This window comes from Triticum urartu, chromosome 3A (genome assembly GCF_056163025.1).
Source record: "Triticum urartu cultivar PI428250 chromosome 3A, HENAU_Tu73, whole genome shotgun sequence".
NCBI classification, from domain to species: Eukaryota; Viridiplantae; Streptophyta; class Magnoliopsida; order Poales; family Poaceae; genus Triticum; species Triticum urartu.
Window position 1 is genome coordinate 477461601 of NC_141875.1, and position 17714 is coordinate 477479314.

Genomic DNA, 17714 nt, shown 5'->3' on the forward strand with positions numbered 1-17714 from the left:
GAGTAGAAAACAATGCTGCTGATTCTCTGTCGAGGAGACCTGCTACTTCAGTTGATATACTACCAGAACTACATCACTTCTCCTCAACACAACCTGCCTGGCTGGAGGAAATCATGCAAAGTTATCTTAATGATCCAGTTGCATCTGAATTGATACAACAACTGGCAGCGACCCCTACAGCTAATGACATGTTCTCTCTCAAAGCTGGTATTCTGGAACAAGGCAAATGTGTTTGGATTGGCAGTGACCCTGCACTCCACAGCAAAAATTGTGCTGCAATTCATGATAGTCCCTTGGGTGGACACTCTGGTTTTCCTGTTACTTACAAACGAAACAAGCAGATGTTCAGATGGAAAGGGATGAGAGGTGACATCAAGAAGCATGTGCAGCAGTGCATCACCTGCCAACAAGCTAAACCAGAAAGAACACCTTACCCTGGATTACTCCAGCCCTTACCGGTTCCTTCTCTTCCTTGGGAAATGGTAACTATGGATTTCGTGGAGGGTTTACCTACCTCAGGTCGTTACAATTGCCTGCTGGTTATCATTGATAAGCTCTCTAAGTACGGACACTTTATTCCTCTGCACCATTCATTATCTGCTGAAACGGTTGCTGAAGCATTTCTGAATTGTGTCTACAAACTGCATGGTATGCCTCTTTCAATTGTCTCTGACCGCGATCAGATTTTCACCAGCAAATTCTGGAGTGAGCTCTTTCAAAAGTGTGGTATCCTACTACGCATGAGTTCAGCTCGTCACCCCCAGTCTGATGGCCAAACCGAGCGCGTGAATCAACAGGTGGAATGTTTCCTTTGCTGTTTTGTCAGTGGACATCCATCTCGCTGGGCAAAATGGATTCCTTTGTGTGAGTATTGGTACAACACCAACTGGCACCCATCCACCGGGAAAACTCCGTTTGAAATAATCTACGGCCACAGCCCGCGCCATTTTGGCCTTGCTCCTGATGACACAATTCAGTCAGTTGACTTGCAGCAATGGCTTTTTGATCGCTCGGTTGTCATGGATTCAGTTAAGCAATACCTGTTACGAGCTCAACAGCGCATGAAAAGTCAGGCTGATAAGCATCGATCAGATCGTGAGTTCGCGGTGGGAGATAAGGTGTTTCTCAAGCTCCAACCTTATCTTCAGTCTTCGGTGGCTCCACGGGCAAATCACAAATTGGCGTTCAATTTCTACGGGCCATTTGAAGTGCTGGAGCGCATTGACAAAGTGGCATACAAGCTAGCATTACCAGCGACCAGTAAGGTTCATCCGGTTTTCCATGTTTCCCTGCTCAAGAAGGTGCTAGCCCCTCATCACCCAGTTCTACCCCTACTTCCTTCCCCTGACGACCAGTTCCAGTTTCCTGAACAAGTGCTACAACAAAGAGTGGTACGTCGTGGCGCTGATTCGGTTGTTCAAGTACTGATCAAGTGGAACTCAGCTTCGGTGGATCTTGGGAGGACAAGATTGCGCTGAAACAGAGGTTTCCACGAGCACCGGCTTGGGGGCAAGCCGTTTCTAAAGGAGAAGGGGTTGTCAGCGACCAGAGCGAGCGCCAAGACCGGATTCAAACCACAAGCCGGCCCAGAAGACAGCCTCGCCCATCGGCTCGGCTTGCCGGCCCAGAATGGGCCCGTTAAGAGTTGTACTTATACGTGTAAGCGATAAGATTCAAGCGACGGCTGGCAAACGGCTAGGTAGCGTGTGAGTGCGTGACTTGTAAGCAGGGTCTTCTTCCTCTTGTTTAGGGGGATGGGGTGTCAGAGACGCTGGCCATTGGGCGTTGCCAGTGACTTTAGTCCCACCTTGGATATGGAAGGGGGCTAGGACCATCTTATAAGAAGTGTCACACTCCCTTCAGGCTAGTCTTTTGGGATGTAGTGAGTTCTTACTTATATTGGTGTGTTCGATGCGCACCGAAAACGTCCGAACATATGCCGGAGGTTGGGAGCTGGGCCGGGTACGCTAACAAACTTACACGTGGGTCCCGGGGAAACCGCAAGAGGGCCCACCCGTCGGCCTCCCCAGCGGCTGAAACGCGGCCCAGCACTACAACCTACCTACTCGCTCCTCCTCGTATCCCCCGTGGCCCGCGCCTCGCTGCGCTCCTCTCGCCGTCGCGCCTCCTTCTCCACGGCCGCCCAAACCCTAGTCCAATCCCATTGCCACCGCCGCCGCCGCCGCCGCCGCCTCCTCATCCGTACCGCAAAGCCGAGACCTAGCCCGTAAGGCGCCGCACCAAGTAGCTAGGGTTTTGGCCGCCCCGGGCCATGGAATTCGAGGCGGACGGCGCCCGGTGGCCGGAGCAGCGAGGCGGCGCTGCCGAGGCGCCGCCGCCGCCGCAGGAGCGCGGCGAGGTCCCCTCTCCCCGCTTCGATTCGTCGCGTGCCCTAAGGTGAGCGCCGGGGCCCTATCCCGCGCCGGGGCCCTATCCCCTTACCTGACATATGGAATACCCATGCACGATGAATGATTTTCTAGGTTTACGTTGGCTATGTTCAGGATTTTGCTTTTTTTAGTTTGGTTGGAGCCCATGCTAGTGAACTTGCTCGGAAAGTTGTTTTAGTATTTACTAGTAGATGCATGCGAGCTTAGCTCTGCTCTCCCCGGAGGAGGTACAGCGTTGCTCTCCGAGAATTTCGTGAGCAAGGGCATGAGCAAGTTGTGATCTTTATTAGCAGGGTTTATGGTCTCTTAATCTCCAGGGAATTATTAGTTCTCATGTTGAAGCCTATAACTGGCAGTAATATGAGCATGAAATACCTCCGTTTGAATTGGCAATAACCTGAGAACATTTATGTGGTTTCACTTTCACATGTATAAGAAATAATATCACACCTCTTTCTTTGACAAAATAATATTATAACAAAATGGAGCAATGAAGGACAATGCTGTTTGCCGTGCCTCTTTGTCAGTAATTATATTGAAGGACAGGACAAGACCCTGGAGTGGTAAATAAAGAGGAAGAATTGAGGGTTGTGGAATATGCACATAATCAGTCGCTCGTTTGAATAGTCTATATGGCCTTGATGAGGGTTGTGGAATATGCACATAGTCATTCACTCATGTGAGTAGTCTTTAGGGCCTCGGTGAGATTCTTTTTGTCAAAACAAAGTCGTATTTTAGGAGCATTCGTGTTTAGATGGGTATATTATTTTTATGCCCGTGCATAGAGGTGTTTATTCATTGAATATAGATTATTTGCTGATAGCTTAATTTTTCTTGATTCATGCTTTTTCTTGTATGACAAACCTTTCAATTTATGGTTTTCCGGTGGTAAAAAAGAATATATAATGCTTAACTCTGTCCCCTGATTATTACTTTTAAGAATTATTTCAGTGGTACTCATGGAACTATTTCTTATTACAGATTGCTGACAGAGCTTGACAGTAATGTAACAGAAGATTTGGTTGTGCTCATGCCAAACTTGCTGTCATTTTTGAAACATGACGATCCTGCAGTTGTTAAGCAATCTATAGCTAGTGGGACAAATTTATTTGCTGCTGTATTGGAAGAGATGGCACTTCAGGTCTATTTTGTAAAACAGATATTTATCAATGAGTAAATAAATCCACTGTTGTAACTACTACCTGCTGCGGTGTTGCTGTTGTTTGATGAGGTTATTTTATTTGCTCCTCCTAATTCTGTTGGTCTGCTGGATTGTGTAAACAATTTCCCGAGTGAAAACTACGCCAAAAGAAATACCTGACATAAATTGATTTCCTACAAAGAGGGGTTTACTACCTCCAGTTGCAGTTCATTTTGTTTTTTGCACTCAACCATCTTACACAGTCATACCAATAATAAAATGGTAATAAAAGCACTGGATTCCTCTGTTCATATCTCCATGAAAAGAAAATACAGCCTAAACGTTTCCCAGTTAGAGATTTGAAGTAGCCTTTTTTGTGTATATCTGTTATTGCCCAGTTGAATCCTTAGCAAATAGTTCATTCCTGTAGTATCCATGATCATGTTCATTCACTGACTGGAACCATAAGAATTTTTTAGCAGTAAGAATATATTTTGTTTTCATGAAATCTGATTCTACAAGCTGAATGAAACTTCTAGAAAACTGAAACCCATTAGATAAGTTACATATTAAACATACATTTTGTACCGAAGTATTAAAAATTGTTCTGCAACCTAATGGTATTTTGTGCAAACACTTGAGCTTCATCTAATCAAGAACAAAAGAAACATGTAAAAAAAAGAACAAAACAAAGCTTCTTCCATCAGTCATAAACTAGTTTAACTACTGCATCATATAATGGTCTTAGGTTTGGTTTGATATGTATTTGTGTAGACTAATTTTTGAATCATGACTTTACCGTTAACACAGGTCAAGGAGGAAATTTACCTATAGGTGGAGTAGATAAAAGAAAACTCATGACCTCTTTTCCTAATTTTTAGTTTGTTTTGAGGATACAAATGTTTGTTTGGATTGTATGTTGCTGAAGTCTCCAAAAGTTTCCTGTCTGCATCTCTTTTGTTACTTATTGATCCTTACATGTTCGTTACTTGCTAAGGATAGCTTAATTCTTCTCCTTAATCTTAGCACTCACTTTGTCACTTGAATGCTAAATCTAGGTTAACGAGTGTGGAAGAGTTGATGCTTGGCTTGAAGAGATGTGGGCTTGGATGAACCAGTTCAAGGATGCAGTATGTGTTATGATGCGTGAGGTTAGTTTAATAAAAGTTATTGCTGATATAGCCTTATGAAATTTCAATAATGTCATGAAATTGTTGCTGTTGTGTTATCATATTTGCGAGCAGTATTTAGCACATCATTGTTTTAGCAGCTAAATCCGTGGATTTAGCAGTAAATCATGTGTACATATCCATGTTGACATGTAGCTGGCCTTTATTGTACTGTCCTGATCTTTTAGCTTAAATCCTTGGAAGGGATTTTGTGGATAGCTGTGACTGTATGTCTATGTTACGCCGCGCTACAGTGTTTATGAGAATATCGTAAATATAATGACAGCTGAAATGACAGCCATCGCTGTAATGTCTGCCATTTCTAGTCAACTTACTGGCTAATACTATTATTTCTCTGACATGTAACAGCCTGTTCCTATTGCATCTAAACTACTTGCTGTAAAGTTCATTGAAACATGGATCTTGTGCCTCACACCTCAATCCAACAGTGACCGAATGCAGCCAATCGAAGGTATCATTTACCCGATTCTCGATCACAATTAGACGGGCCATATTGCCGAATGTTCTTTCAAACTAACCAATCACATATTCACTCTACAAACAGGAAAGAATCGTAGGTTTGATGCTTCACGACTAGCTAAATTTCACCCAAGCCTTGATCCCGTTGTTCTGGAAGCTGATGCAAACAGGACTTTCATCATCCTTGTGGATATTGTGCAATCAGCTTATGCTCATAGAGGATCCTTCCTAGTTGGCACCATTAATTCGTAAGTATTTCTACCAGCTGTATGACTTAAATGAAGTGGAAGCTGTTCATTTCACTCCATTTCCAGCTTTCTTTCTTTACACTACTCCCTTGATATGTTTGGACCACATATTTGTCCTGAATTCTGAATTTGCATGTAATATTATCATAACTGATGTAGCCGTTTTAGTGGCGTTCTACTCTTTTCACCCCAAATTCCCATAATGAAGATCTATATATGAAGAAGTTGTTCATCTCACCTCCATCACCAGCCTGCCCTCTTTTCACCAGTTCCCTCCATGGATGGATATTTGATGGTATCTGCTAAGTTGTTTGCTAATTGGTTTATTTAATTCATGCCATCAATTTCTCATATGGTTTCCGACCTACCCACATGTTTATCCGATTTTGCTGAATTTGTAAGTGATTTGTCATAATTCTAAGGCCAGTCACTTTAGTCGTGTCCTACTCTTGCCACTCCATGTTCCCACTGTATATGTGCTTTGTGATATAAACATATTTGTTATTATGAGAAATATAAGTTTTTGGTTACATGTCAGTCTTGCAGCTATTGGAAAGAGTAGGCCGGTTTACTATGACCGTGCCCTTTCAGTGTTGTTTGGGTTTGACCCTAATTTGGAGACTTCAAAAGGAGCTCATTCAGGAAGCCTGAAATATTCCCTGAAAACAGCTTTTTTAGGGTTTCTACGTAGTCCTTGCCAGGCAATGCTTGAGGTGAGCTCACCTTATTTAGCAATGTCTTCTTCTACCATGTTTTGAAATTTCAAGTACAAAAATACTTATGTCGGTGATGCATTTTATTTTGTTCTTTCCGACTGCCCATGTTACAGTTTTTAGTTTTTTACTTGTAGATCTAGTTGAGGTAGTGTTGTTAAACTATTCAGTTGAACAAACACATTTCATATCAAAAGTCATCTGATTCAGCTAAACGAATGTACAACTGTTATGGTTTATTATTAGAAAAATCTTGCTTTAATTGCACATTCCATCTCATGATGTTGTCATGCATGAAGGCCACACTTGACATGTTCAGTCAATGTATTTTTGTTTTTAAACTCTTTGAGTTGTATCTGCTCTAATTTGTGAAATGGGTAGTTGCTTCATGTCTATGGAGCTTGTGCTTTGTCATATGGATAGCCACAGTGCTGATTGTTTTTTCTTTGGTTCTAGAACAGTGACAAATTTGGCTATGAAAACTTGAAGTTCATTGCTTTAGGTCTATTTACATGATTACATCCTATTTTTCTTGATGGATCATCGCTAGTTCCTACTCGTAAAAAACAATGATAATGCTCTCATGGCTCACGTGTGCGCTAGTGGTTATCACTTCATTGATTTTTTTAATATGCACACCTATGTAGCTTGTCACTTCTTCGCTGTATCTGTTTATAGGATGCACTAGATTTTATTCGCTCTCTTCTGAGACGTGCCTTAATTTATTTGGAGCGCTCATACAATATTTTGCCACTGTTTTCTTTAATTACTTATCATATTTGTGTAGAATTTGTACATATATGTTTACCCTATATTGTTTCCTTAGTATTTTTGCTGAACTTAATACCTTTATTGTCCTGAAATTGGTTTTTGATTGTTTTATGCTACTTCTCAAGTTAACCATAGCCATTTCTCTGGACAGTCCAAGGACGTTCTAGTAAGGCGCCTTCGAGCTCTGAGCCCAGGTGAAGCAACAGAACAGATTATTAGGCAGGCAGAGAAGATGTCTAGAAATATAGAGCGCGCTTGTCGTACTAACAAGGTATATGTGTGAACGATTATGTGGTTGGTCTTGATGGATTTGGCATGTCTGATTTTAAAGTTTATTATAGGCTTTTTGCGATGAGTTTTACTGTGTTCTCATATTAATAGGACGAGCATCCAACATGGGAGATGTCGTATGGCGATGTGAATCGAAAGAATTCTACAGGCAGATCAAGTGACACTCTTGCTATGGCCGAGGGCATGGCTAAGAGAGCAAGATTTGATAGCTCTGCAGCTTCGAATCCCCTAGTTCAGGGAATACCTGATTATTCTGATATGCAGATTGAAAATGATGCCAATATGGGTCATTCCTCTGACCCATCTCTCTTGAGTACTGATGTATCTCCTGTTGAAAAGATGATTGAAATGATAGGTGCTTTACTTGCTGAAGGGGAAAGAGGAGCTGAATCCCTTGGTATTCTCATCTCATCAGTAGAGTCAGATGTCATGGCTGACATTGTAATTGAAACAATGAAGCATCTACCTGAAGCGCCATTTCCATTAGCTAGAAATAAGAGTGTCCCTCAACCAAATTTGCAATCCCCCTCCAATCCCTCGACAGAGAACTTACCAGGCAATCTGCACTCTTTGCCCTTCACGGCACAATCAGTACCATCGGCAGATGGAGCAGGCATTTCACCACCTGAGGTCCTTGTCATGCCTGGTGTTTCTGATTCAAAGCGTGACCCAAGAAGAGTACGATCTATCTTTACTTCAAATTTTATGAAGTCACAGAAGTTCCTATTGTGAAAATGTATGTGTTGCAGGATCCTCGTCGCCTTGATCCACGGCGAACAGTTGCACCTGCTGCTACTAGTCCCATGCAGATGACGGTGGAAATTACCAGTGTGCATCAGACAAATTCTTTGTCAAATACACTTTCTCCTCTTCATGGGAAGATTGAAAAGTGTGCAGATTATTCAGCGGACCCACCAAAAAATGAAGATGAGGAGCATCCATCTTCGAAGCCTCATCAGCCAATGGACGAAGAGAGATCTGAGTTTTTGGATGATTCCACAGAACCAGAGACAAAATTTGAAGTGTACCTACCAGTGGAAGCCGGATTTCCTTCTTCTGATGTCAATGAAGAGATGAACAATCCCTTGACACCAGAAGCTATTTCAAACAACGGATCTGATAGTACGGATTTGGAGGTCGGTCCCTTTTCACCAGTCTCCAAGACATCCACACCAGAGGATACTAATCATGAGTTGCCTCTTCTTCCATCTCATTTGGAATTAAGTGACAGTGAGAAAATCTCACTGCACAAATTAGCTATTGGGCGGATAATTGATGATTACAAGAAAAATAGCATCAATTCAAGATTTTCCTTGCTCGCTCATTTGGTTGCTCAGGTATTCATTTGGAGTTATAATATCTGTAGCCCTATTTATTTGTTTTGTTCCTGAACTCTTTTTCTGTAGACCAAATGCGTAACACTTCCAGTTTGTAGTTTACTTTGCTAGAGTTCTTCGAAATTACCGGTGTTAATATCGATAATTTATATGCTCGTTCCGCCACAAGTAATATTTTCTGATTTTCATCATCTGTAACTGGACAGAGTACTGCTGATGATAATATTATGGATTTGATTCAGACGCACATTATCTTGCATAATCATGATCAAAAGGTACTTTATCGTGGTGCTCTATATCTTTATTTATTCTGTGTTGCCTTCAGCTTGCATACAGTTGTGCCCACCTGTCCTGAGCTTGTGGTACTTCAAGTATGCTTCAGGTTGTGATTATGCTGGTAAATCAAGGTTTTACACAATATAAACTGACCTTGAACACATTGTGCTGTGTTTGAGCTGGTTTGGCTTGTGTATTTTCTACTTATAATTCCCATTTCTCAAACAGAACACGAGTCATCAACTCATCATGATCTATCACACTGCATATCAAGTAGTATTTTTCACACGATTCTCACTTTTGTAGCATGTATTTCTCCTAGGGGCATGAACTGGCTATGCATGTGTTGTATCAGCTGCAGTGTGTCAATGTTGCTGATGCTCCAGAAAGTTCTATATCTATTTCTGAACATTACGAGAAGTTCTTTATATCACTTGTAAGTTAGCACATGATATTCAGACATCTGTTCATTGTCTTCCAGCTAAAAGGTGAACTTACGTGCCATTTTTTTCCATTTGTTTTGTACCCAGGCAAAGTTGTTGATTGACGTGCTTCCTGCTTCAGATAAATCTTTCAGTAAACTTCTATGTGATGCCCCATGTTTGCCTGAGTCTCTGTTTAGATTCCTTGAGGGTCTTTGCATGTCACAAGGCAACAACCAACAAACAAAGGACAGTGAGGGTGACCGTGTCACTCAAGGCCTGGGAACAGTATGGAGTCTTATTTTAGGGCGGCCTCCACTGCGGCAAGCTTGCTTGGATATTGTTCTGAAGGTTTGTAATGTTCCCCTTTCAACTGGTAGTATGACTGGCATTTACAAATTTGCAATTTCTCTGAGGTTGCTTCTGTTATTCGTGGCCTGCATTCTGGTGTCGACTTCACTAAATTATTTGACCATCAACTCTGTAATAACCCCATGTATTCTAAAGATCAAACACTCAATATTTCATGATTTTAATTACTATCTTAGGATAACTTTGATTTATGACACTACAAATCTGAGTTCACAACAATGACATGTTTTTATGCTGCTGGTGTCACATTATTTACCATCTCAAACTATGCCTCACTTATTGTGATGAATTTGCAGTGTGCTATTCACTCTCAAGATGAAGTCAGAGGAAAGGCGGTTAGATTGGTAGGCAGCAGCATCCATTAACTGTTTCTTTTAATATAATACTGCGCTCCATAATGCTGATACATTTATATTTCTTAGGTTGCGAAAAAGCTCTATGATCTAACATATGCATCAGAAAAAGTTGAGCAGTTTGCCACGGACAGTCTTCTGGCAATTGCTAATAAGCATGGTGTGTCGACAGATGTTAACTTCACAACCTCAAAAGAATCTACATCTGAGGTAATTCTTGATGATTGGGATCCTTGTTATGGTTAGCATTGAGTAGTCTAGCATGCACTCATCTTCTCCCATAGGAATGGAAAATAGATACTGATTATCTGACTTGCTTGATTACCGAATTCAATAGCAAGAAATACGGGTTAGGGTTTTTATCCATTTAGCTTCTTCTGTCAGAACTGCGGTTTCTTTATATGCATGAAGGTCACGGGCATCACCCACCTTATCATTGCCTAATTGGCTAAGTGCTCCAGTGGAAATATGAGACTGAATATGGATATGCCTTTGACTTTCCCATCCAAAATGCTGTATTAGCTGCATTTGAAGTCTAATAATTTGATAAAGCAACATGAATTATTTTGTTGTGGTATGCCTAACTGTCTGAGCACTGTTTTGTTATAAGTGCATTGCCTACCTTTCCCCATCAGCTTGAGCTTTTGGGTGAATTGGCTGGTGCATGCAATTCTACATGTTATTAGAGACAATAGGTCTAGAGTAAGACCGGCTGGCGCAGTTTGGATAAATAAATAAATTGTAGTTCACTTTCGGTCCATGTTTAGGCCTGAGGTAGCCAAACGTGAGGTGGAGTGTTGAAGTATAGTGCATTGCTCATCATTCCTAATCGGCTTGAGCTTTTGGGTTAGCGTATGGCTTCTCAGTTCTCATCCTTAGCTACAATTAGCTGTGCCGAGTTTGCTAGCCCCCCCCCCCCCCCCCCCCCCTCTCATCTTCTCCAGAGAGTGATACAATGTTTTATATGCTCTATGTACTGTATTTCGGCTGATCGGCTGAATGTTTGAGTAGTATATGGCTTTTATGTAACAGGTTGAAGTAAGCAACCAGGAAGCTTCAGTTAGTGGTTCCCAGATTTCGGAAAGTGGATCTACTAAGACCTCTCTGATTTCACCTAAACAATCAGCAATATCGGTATCCGAGGCCAAACGCCACACTTCATTATTTTTTGCACTTTGCACAAAGGTATCCTCGTGAGCATACCATTTTGTCTCTTGTATATTTTGTCTGGAGAGGTACTAAAATCTTTTTGCCTTGTTCCAGAGACCTACTCTTCTTCGACAGCTGTTCAATGTTTATGGAGGGTCTCCAAAAGTTGTTAAGCAGGTTTTACTTTTAACTTGTGTTGTGAAGTTTAAAGTGTTTAAAAATTGACTACTGAATTACTTGCCGCACATTTTGGTACAAAATTGTGCAGTGTATCCATTGGCATATACCTACTCTTGTAAGAAATCTGGGATCCTCATGTCCTGAGATGCTGGACATTATCCATAGTCCACCTGAAGGCAGTGAGGAACTTGTTACTATGGTATTACAATTTATCTCTGACTTCTCTTTGTACATTATTGTGAAACATTGAAGTTGATTATGTGTTTTGCTTCATTCTATTCTCAAAGATACTGCAAACACTGACCGAAGAATCAAATCCTTCAGCCAACCTGGTCGTGGCTGTTAAACATCTATATGAGACCAAGCTGAAGGTTTGTATACCTTTTGCTTACATTGCATACTGCCTCCAAAACGATGGTTTGTGCCCTTTTATTAGAGCAGCACATCTGCTGAATTTTGTATTTTTCTCTGCAGGATGCGTCTATTCTCATTCCATTGCTATCCTCATTTCCGAAGGAAGAGGTATTGGTTTCTGTTTTTTTTTATATGTATTATGATGTCTACATCTTTACTATAGCTCAGAAGCAGAAATGCTGTCACTGACATGCTAATGTTTGTAAGAGCTTGTACGCTCTGCACAATCTGGACCAATCATTGCATCGGCAAAGCAGCAACTTGATTGGGACACGTTATATAATTAACAAGACAGAATTTGGGTATTTAGAGGCTAATAGTGAAAGGATTTCATAATCTAAAATCAGCAGACACAAGCACACTCCAGGCATAACAGTAATTTAAAAAAAAAGATGCAATGATTGTTCTCTGAGGTCACAATGGTTCATATGTATGCAGTTTTTGAACTTTACACAGACTCATAATTCAGGCCAACTTTGACCACTTATTCTATTTTATTTTAATACTTGGAATATCTTTAAAAAGTGTGATTTTTTTTGGAGTTACACGTGTTTCGAGAATGAAACATTAAACGTGTTTCGAGAATGAAACATTATTTTGCAGCTGGTAATAAATGCATGTTATAAAGTCATTTGAAAAATTCTCAGAGTATAGTTTATTATCCACCTGTTTTTTTGTATCCATTGCATTTTTCACACTTTATGGTTTTCATGATCATGGATTTCATTTATTCTTTAAAATCTTCATTTAGTAGCATATTTATTTATTTTCTTGTTTCTTTGTGGTCTCAGGTGCTGCCTATATTTCCGAGACTAGTTGATCTCTCACCTGACAGGTTCCAAGACGCACTTGCTCGGATATTGCAGGTTGTTTTACTTTGCTTATTAGCAACTCCATTAGTTGGTATTGCATTTATATATGATGCCATTTCATAAAAGTTGTTTCGATAGAGTACCTCTATTGGAATATGTTGAGACCAACATAGCTGCCACCAGTCACAATTGATCTTGGAATCACAGTAAATAAATTTTTTCATATGAAATGCCTGCATACATTCTTGCCTCTTTATTTCATAAAATTTGAAGTTACAATACCCACAAGCAAGCAAATAAAAATGCACAAGCTATATAAAGTCAATGTTTGAATAGATTAGTGCATTGTACACAGTGCTGATCTTCGTCAGCATATATGTCCTATTCATTCTGGGAGCATGTTATCGATTTTGTTGAATTTGCTATATGTTTCTGTGATAGCTTCTGTGAAACAGTTTCTTTTTAGCTAATGCAACCTTTCTGTTGTTTTGTATGATTTTGTATTTTTATTTACAATGGAACAGCCCTTGTATGTGATTTGTTATTAAAGGGGCACTCTTTTAAACGATTTTAGTGAGATATGTCATATGTGTTGTTTTCTCAACCTTTGAGTTGACTGGCTCTGCTTTCGACAGGGATCTGCTCATACTGGGCCAGCGTTAACCCCTGCTGAAGTTCTGATTGCAATTCATGATATTAATCCAGAAAAGGACAAAGTTCCTCTAAAGAAGGTAATTTTGTTTCCTATTGTTTCTTTTAATGCTGTCTCGTTATATTTAATATCTCTTGAGCATATTCTCAGCATGTACAGATAGACAAAGCTTCTTTTTGAGTACCTTGTTCATTTTCTGACTTTCCATAATCAATTCAATTCTCGAGTTATATCGGACACATGTGAATGCCTAGATTTTCTAATCAAATACATACACATGCATTTGTGACGTGTGATGTTAGTTTATTTGTTGTCCTGCAGTTTTAATCGATCACTGATGGAAATGAACATATTTTCAGGTCATAGATGCTTGTACTGCTTGCTTTGAGCAGCGCACGGTATTTACTCAGCAAGTTCTAGAAAAGGCACTAAATAAATTGGTACTTACATTACCACTGTTATCATGTGCAATACTTTCATGTATATTCCTTTTGCTTAGTTGTTCACCCTGTCATGCAGGTCGACAATGTACCGATTCCTCTTCTTTTTATGAGAACAGTTATTCAAGCACTCGATGCTTTCCCAGCTTTGGTATGTTGATGCTTTGATAATTTATTTAGGTGCAGTGAATAATATCTGATTCTAACTGGTAGAAATTAGAACTTTTACTTGCCTATATCACTTTATATCGTGACTTCTAAATCTTTGCAGTCTTTAGTATAAACTGAGTACTTGCTTAGTTAGTGTATATATTTGCAGCTTACATTTCCCTTTATGTTGCGTGCAATGATTTGATTATAATTTTATTCCACAGAATAGAAACAATTCTTTCTTGCCAGAACACTTTCCATCTTTGCAATGGACTTCTTTAGGTCAAGACAACATCGAAGTTTGGATAATATTGTTTTTCAGTGATTTGATCATGCTTTATTTCATCAGGTTGATTTTGTCATGGGGATACTTTCCAGGCTTGTCAATAAGCAGGTTTGTGAATTTCTTGAGTTTCACTGTGTTTGACTCTACTTGCCTGTTCATTGATTGACCATATGGGACCCCTGTTGAATCATGATAATATTTGCTTCAATAGTCAGATAGTTAATTGTAACAGAATATGATTATCTTGTACTCGCTCTGTCCCAAAATAAGTGACTCAACTTTGTACTAACTTCTAAAGTTAGTACAAAGTTGAGTCACTTACTTTGGGACGGAGTATGAACAAGCTAGCCAGGTGTTCTAACCTAAGGTTTTATTTGGCCTTTTCTTGGTTCAATATTCTGTATAGCAACAAAAAAGAAAAAAAAAACATTTTCGGACGTGTGACAACACTGAACACATGGAAATGATATATGTAGGTTTGTCTCGAAAAATCCTTTCACAATTTTTATCATAAACAGAAAAGTGCAAATTGCAGCCCTCAATAAACAGAAAGGTGCAAATTGCAGCCCTCAACTCTTACATGAGTCTAATTTTCAAACTGGAACTTTAAAACCGCCAGCACCTTTAATTCCATGATTTTGATAGTTCAAGGTTTCAACCAAGATGTTTTTGGGGATCATGATTGTGACTCGCGGGTTGAAAACTGTGCCTTCCCTTATAAACATATCGCAATAGTAACTAGTGGTCAAAGTTGCGCTTTAGAGTCTGTTTAGATGTTAGAAAAGATAACCATCTGTGACTGATGTACAGCAATTTTGTTGTATTCAACAGATTAATGATTTCTAGAACATGCTCATGTTAAACATTTTGAGTGTTTATCTTGTTTATTTTGCTAGAAATTGTGAGATGAAAGTTTGTTAATCAGTTTTTAACCTTTCAGGTTATATTTCTTAAGCTTGAGTTTTTTCTCTCTTGCTGCAGATCTGGAAAATGCCAAAGCTGTGGGTTGGCTTCTTAAAATTGGCATACCAGACTCAACCACGCTCTTTTGATGTTTTACTACAGGTATTAGTATTTCTTTATTGTGTTACTGAATATATCCCTGGATATATGTTCTTGTATTTTTACTGATATGACATCACGATGCTACATGTAGTTACCTCCACCACAGCTTGAAGTTGCATTGAATAAGTACCCGAATCTTCGATCACATCTTTCTTCCTTTGTTAATCGGCAGAACTTGCACAACAAGTTGCCTAGGTACTTCCTGTTGACCTTAACAGCTCACTTGAATGCTGTGGAACTCTTGTTAACTTGGGCACAAAATAATTAATCTTGCATTTAGGTGCATTAAAGGCTGATTTTCTAGAAGTAGTAGCTATCTACTCCCTCCGTTTGGAATTACTTGTTGCAGAAATGGATGTATCTAGATGTATTTAGTTCTAGATACATCCATATCCGAGACAAGTAATTCCGAACGGAGGGAGTATGTAACAACTTATCACTGTTGTATTAAATAAATTGCTGCACTGGCAAACATTTGGGTTGCTGCTAATAGTTACTTAGGGCTTCTAAATAGTGTAGCTAATGAGCCTGGTCTGGGTATACTTATATTGCTGTGGCACTGCTTGGGCTCGGTACTTCAATGGTGCTTTGTGTGGAATTTGTAGCCTTGGTAAAGTTGAGTTATATTCTGGGCCTCCTCAAGTAAATCTCCTGGCTATTCTTTTTGGAGTTTGTGATGTATTATTGTTAATTTGTTATGCTATGGAGTTTTTATGTGGCTCAAGCACCAAGTTAACAGCGCGTTGCCTAGGTGTCCCGAATCGATAAGGCGCTTGGCTGTGGTTGCAGTGGGTCTGCCGAAGCTTGCTAGCATATGGTTTCTCGCTGTGTCATGTATGACGTTGCAGGAGACCGGGCGGATGCTAGGATGTCTTGCAAAGGTGTATTAAAGATGCATTGCCAAAGCAGATGGCGAGAGGGGGAGACCAGGGGGGCATAGAATCTCTTCCATCCTTCCGAAGCATCTGATTTAGATCTGAACACAACCCTCTTCATAGCCATTAAGCCATCTACTCAACTCGCAATCATGGGTTTCATTGTTTCTTTCATGCCTGTCTCATGGTCATCTCCAGCAATTTCTTGCCCCACCCCTACACTACTCCCGAATCTCGAACTACCCCTTTGTCAGTGTGGCAGTGGAGAGACCTTTATTGCTCAATAATACAGTTGCAGTGACCTGTATAGTTTTTACATCCATCGTCCTATTGTGGAGTTCTAAACCAAGAAAGAGTAATCACCTTTCTTTAGAGTGTGCCATGCTGGTTCTGTCTAAGTTGCTTAAGAGTTTTATGCCCCTCAGTTGCATTAGACTCATGTCATAATGTTGTCAAAATAGATTATGTTTCCCAAAACTCCCAAAATATCTGTGGACATTCAGTTTCTCTAATTTCTAACGTGTCTTGTTTGATGATTTCTACATGGCAGACATACTTTGAATATTTTGGGCTTCCTTAACGAACCACAGCAGGCACCAATGCCATTTGCGCCCGCTGCATTACAAACAGCAGACACGACTTCCTCTCTTCCTGGTGCAAACATAATGTGAAATCTGATGATGGAAGTCGTAGCACCGATCAGGTGCAATAATGCCTTGTTCATCACAGGTGGACATTCAGAGATATATGGGCGTGGAATGACACAAATGAGGACGGCGGTGCCCTTTGATGCGTTTGCAGTTAATGCCTCTCAGCAACTCAACAATCTATCGCGGTTACTGACTAAAGGGTGGTCTGGATCGAATGTGGTTGATTAGAGGGTGGTCTATTGTGTTTGTGCTGGAGCTATTGCTTCTCCGAACACCGGTCACTCCCAAGTTGTATAGTAGCTGTATCCTTGTGGTAAAAAGTAGTACCACTTGCAGGCTGAGGCTTATGTGGCCACCAAACGGCAGAGCTAGTGATTTACAAATGGCCAAGGGATATTATTTGATAGGCATGTCTTACTCCAATGAGGACACTGGGGTACTTGCAGCAGCATTCTTTTTGCAAGGAGCCCGCAATTGACTGACTGACGCTAACCATTGCTGCAGTCCTAACAGTTTGTCTGTGTGTTGTAATATTGTATATTAAATTAATTGATTTAGTTAGCAAGAATATTTACTGTCATATTTAATCAAGGCTTTTGTCAGTGAATGTGTTCTTTTGTTGTTGTTGAGGGAGCGCAATCATGGTGGTTTATATTTTATGTGGAAATAGATGTAGTACAAAATTTGCTAGTACATCCACCGAAATTCCCGTCACCATATTGGCCTACCTAGGGCCATACTGAAAACTAATTGAATTAAGATTGTGACATAAAAAAGGGTACATTCCTCGTATATAGAAGAATTGCCACCATTCTTGCAGCCCATATCATTTTCCAAGATGAGGCCGTCTGTCGAGTCCTCAACAAAAGAAATATCACGGAAGGCTGGTGCTAGGAAGTCGCCACCTGGGTCCTGAGCCTTTGCCTTGATCAAAAGTTGCATCCACATTCTGTTTTATGAACCCTTCTTTTGGTTTTTCCAATCTGTGTCTTAGTGCCCGATTTCTCCATTCCTTCCTCAATCTTGAGAAGTTCTTCGCTAGAGTGGAAATGGCCTGCGCCGAACTTGTGGGTTCGTC

At 40.3% G+C, this 17714-nt stretch overlaps 1 protein-coding gene across 2 annotated transcripts; it reads left to right on the forward strand.

Moving 5' to 3' along the window:
* The first annotated feature begins 2058 nt into the window (after positions 1-2058).
* On the forward strand, positions 2059-17243 carry LOC125544472 (symplekin). Of its 2 annotated transcripts, XM_048708180.2 has the most exons (27): positions 2059-2397; positions 3372-3531; positions 4590-4682; positions 5070-5172; positions 5266-5428; positions 5967-6141; positions 7064-7183; positions 7294-7881; positions 7953-8540; positions 8747-8815; positions 9139-9252; positions 9347-9589; positions 9907-9954; positions 10033-10173; positions 10996-11148; positions 11227-11289; positions 11381-11491; positions 11580-11663; positions 11767-11814; positions 12498-12572; positions 13154-13249; positions 13530-13610; positions 13690-13761; positions 14110-14154; positions 15028-15111; positions 15203-15306; positions 16537-17243. In XM_048708180.2, exons 1-27 carry the CDS (start codon positions 2273-2275, stop codon positions 16655-16657), a joined length of 3867 nt encoding a protein of 1288 aa, XP_048564137.2. In that variant the 5' UTR covers positions 2059-2272; the 3' UTR covers positions 16658-17243. The 2 variants fall into 2 exon arrangements, with proteins under 2 accessions (XP_048564137.2, XP_087403531.1); XM_087547405.1 differs by lacking the exons at positions 2059-2397; positions 3372-3531 and adding an exon at positions 3579-3621.
* The last annotated feature ends 471 nt before the right edge of the window (positions 17244-17714 follow it).

What these genes read in the sequence shown, in the direction of transcription:
- LOC125544472 (XM_048708180.2), top strand. Translation starts at nt 2,273, where the DNA reads ATGGAATTCGAGGCGGACGGCGCCCGGTGGCCGGAGCAGCGAGGCGGC. An exon ending in CCGAATGCAGCCAATCGAAG is followed by an intron (nt 5,173 to 5,265) that starts GTATCATTTACC and finishes CTCTACAAACAG; the next exon opens with GAAAGAATCGTAGGTTTGAT. An exon ending in CACTTGCTCGGATATTGCAG is followed by an intron (nt 12,573 to 13,153) that starts GTTGTTTTACTT and finishes TGCTTTCGACAG; the next exon opens with GGATCTGCTCATACTGGGCC.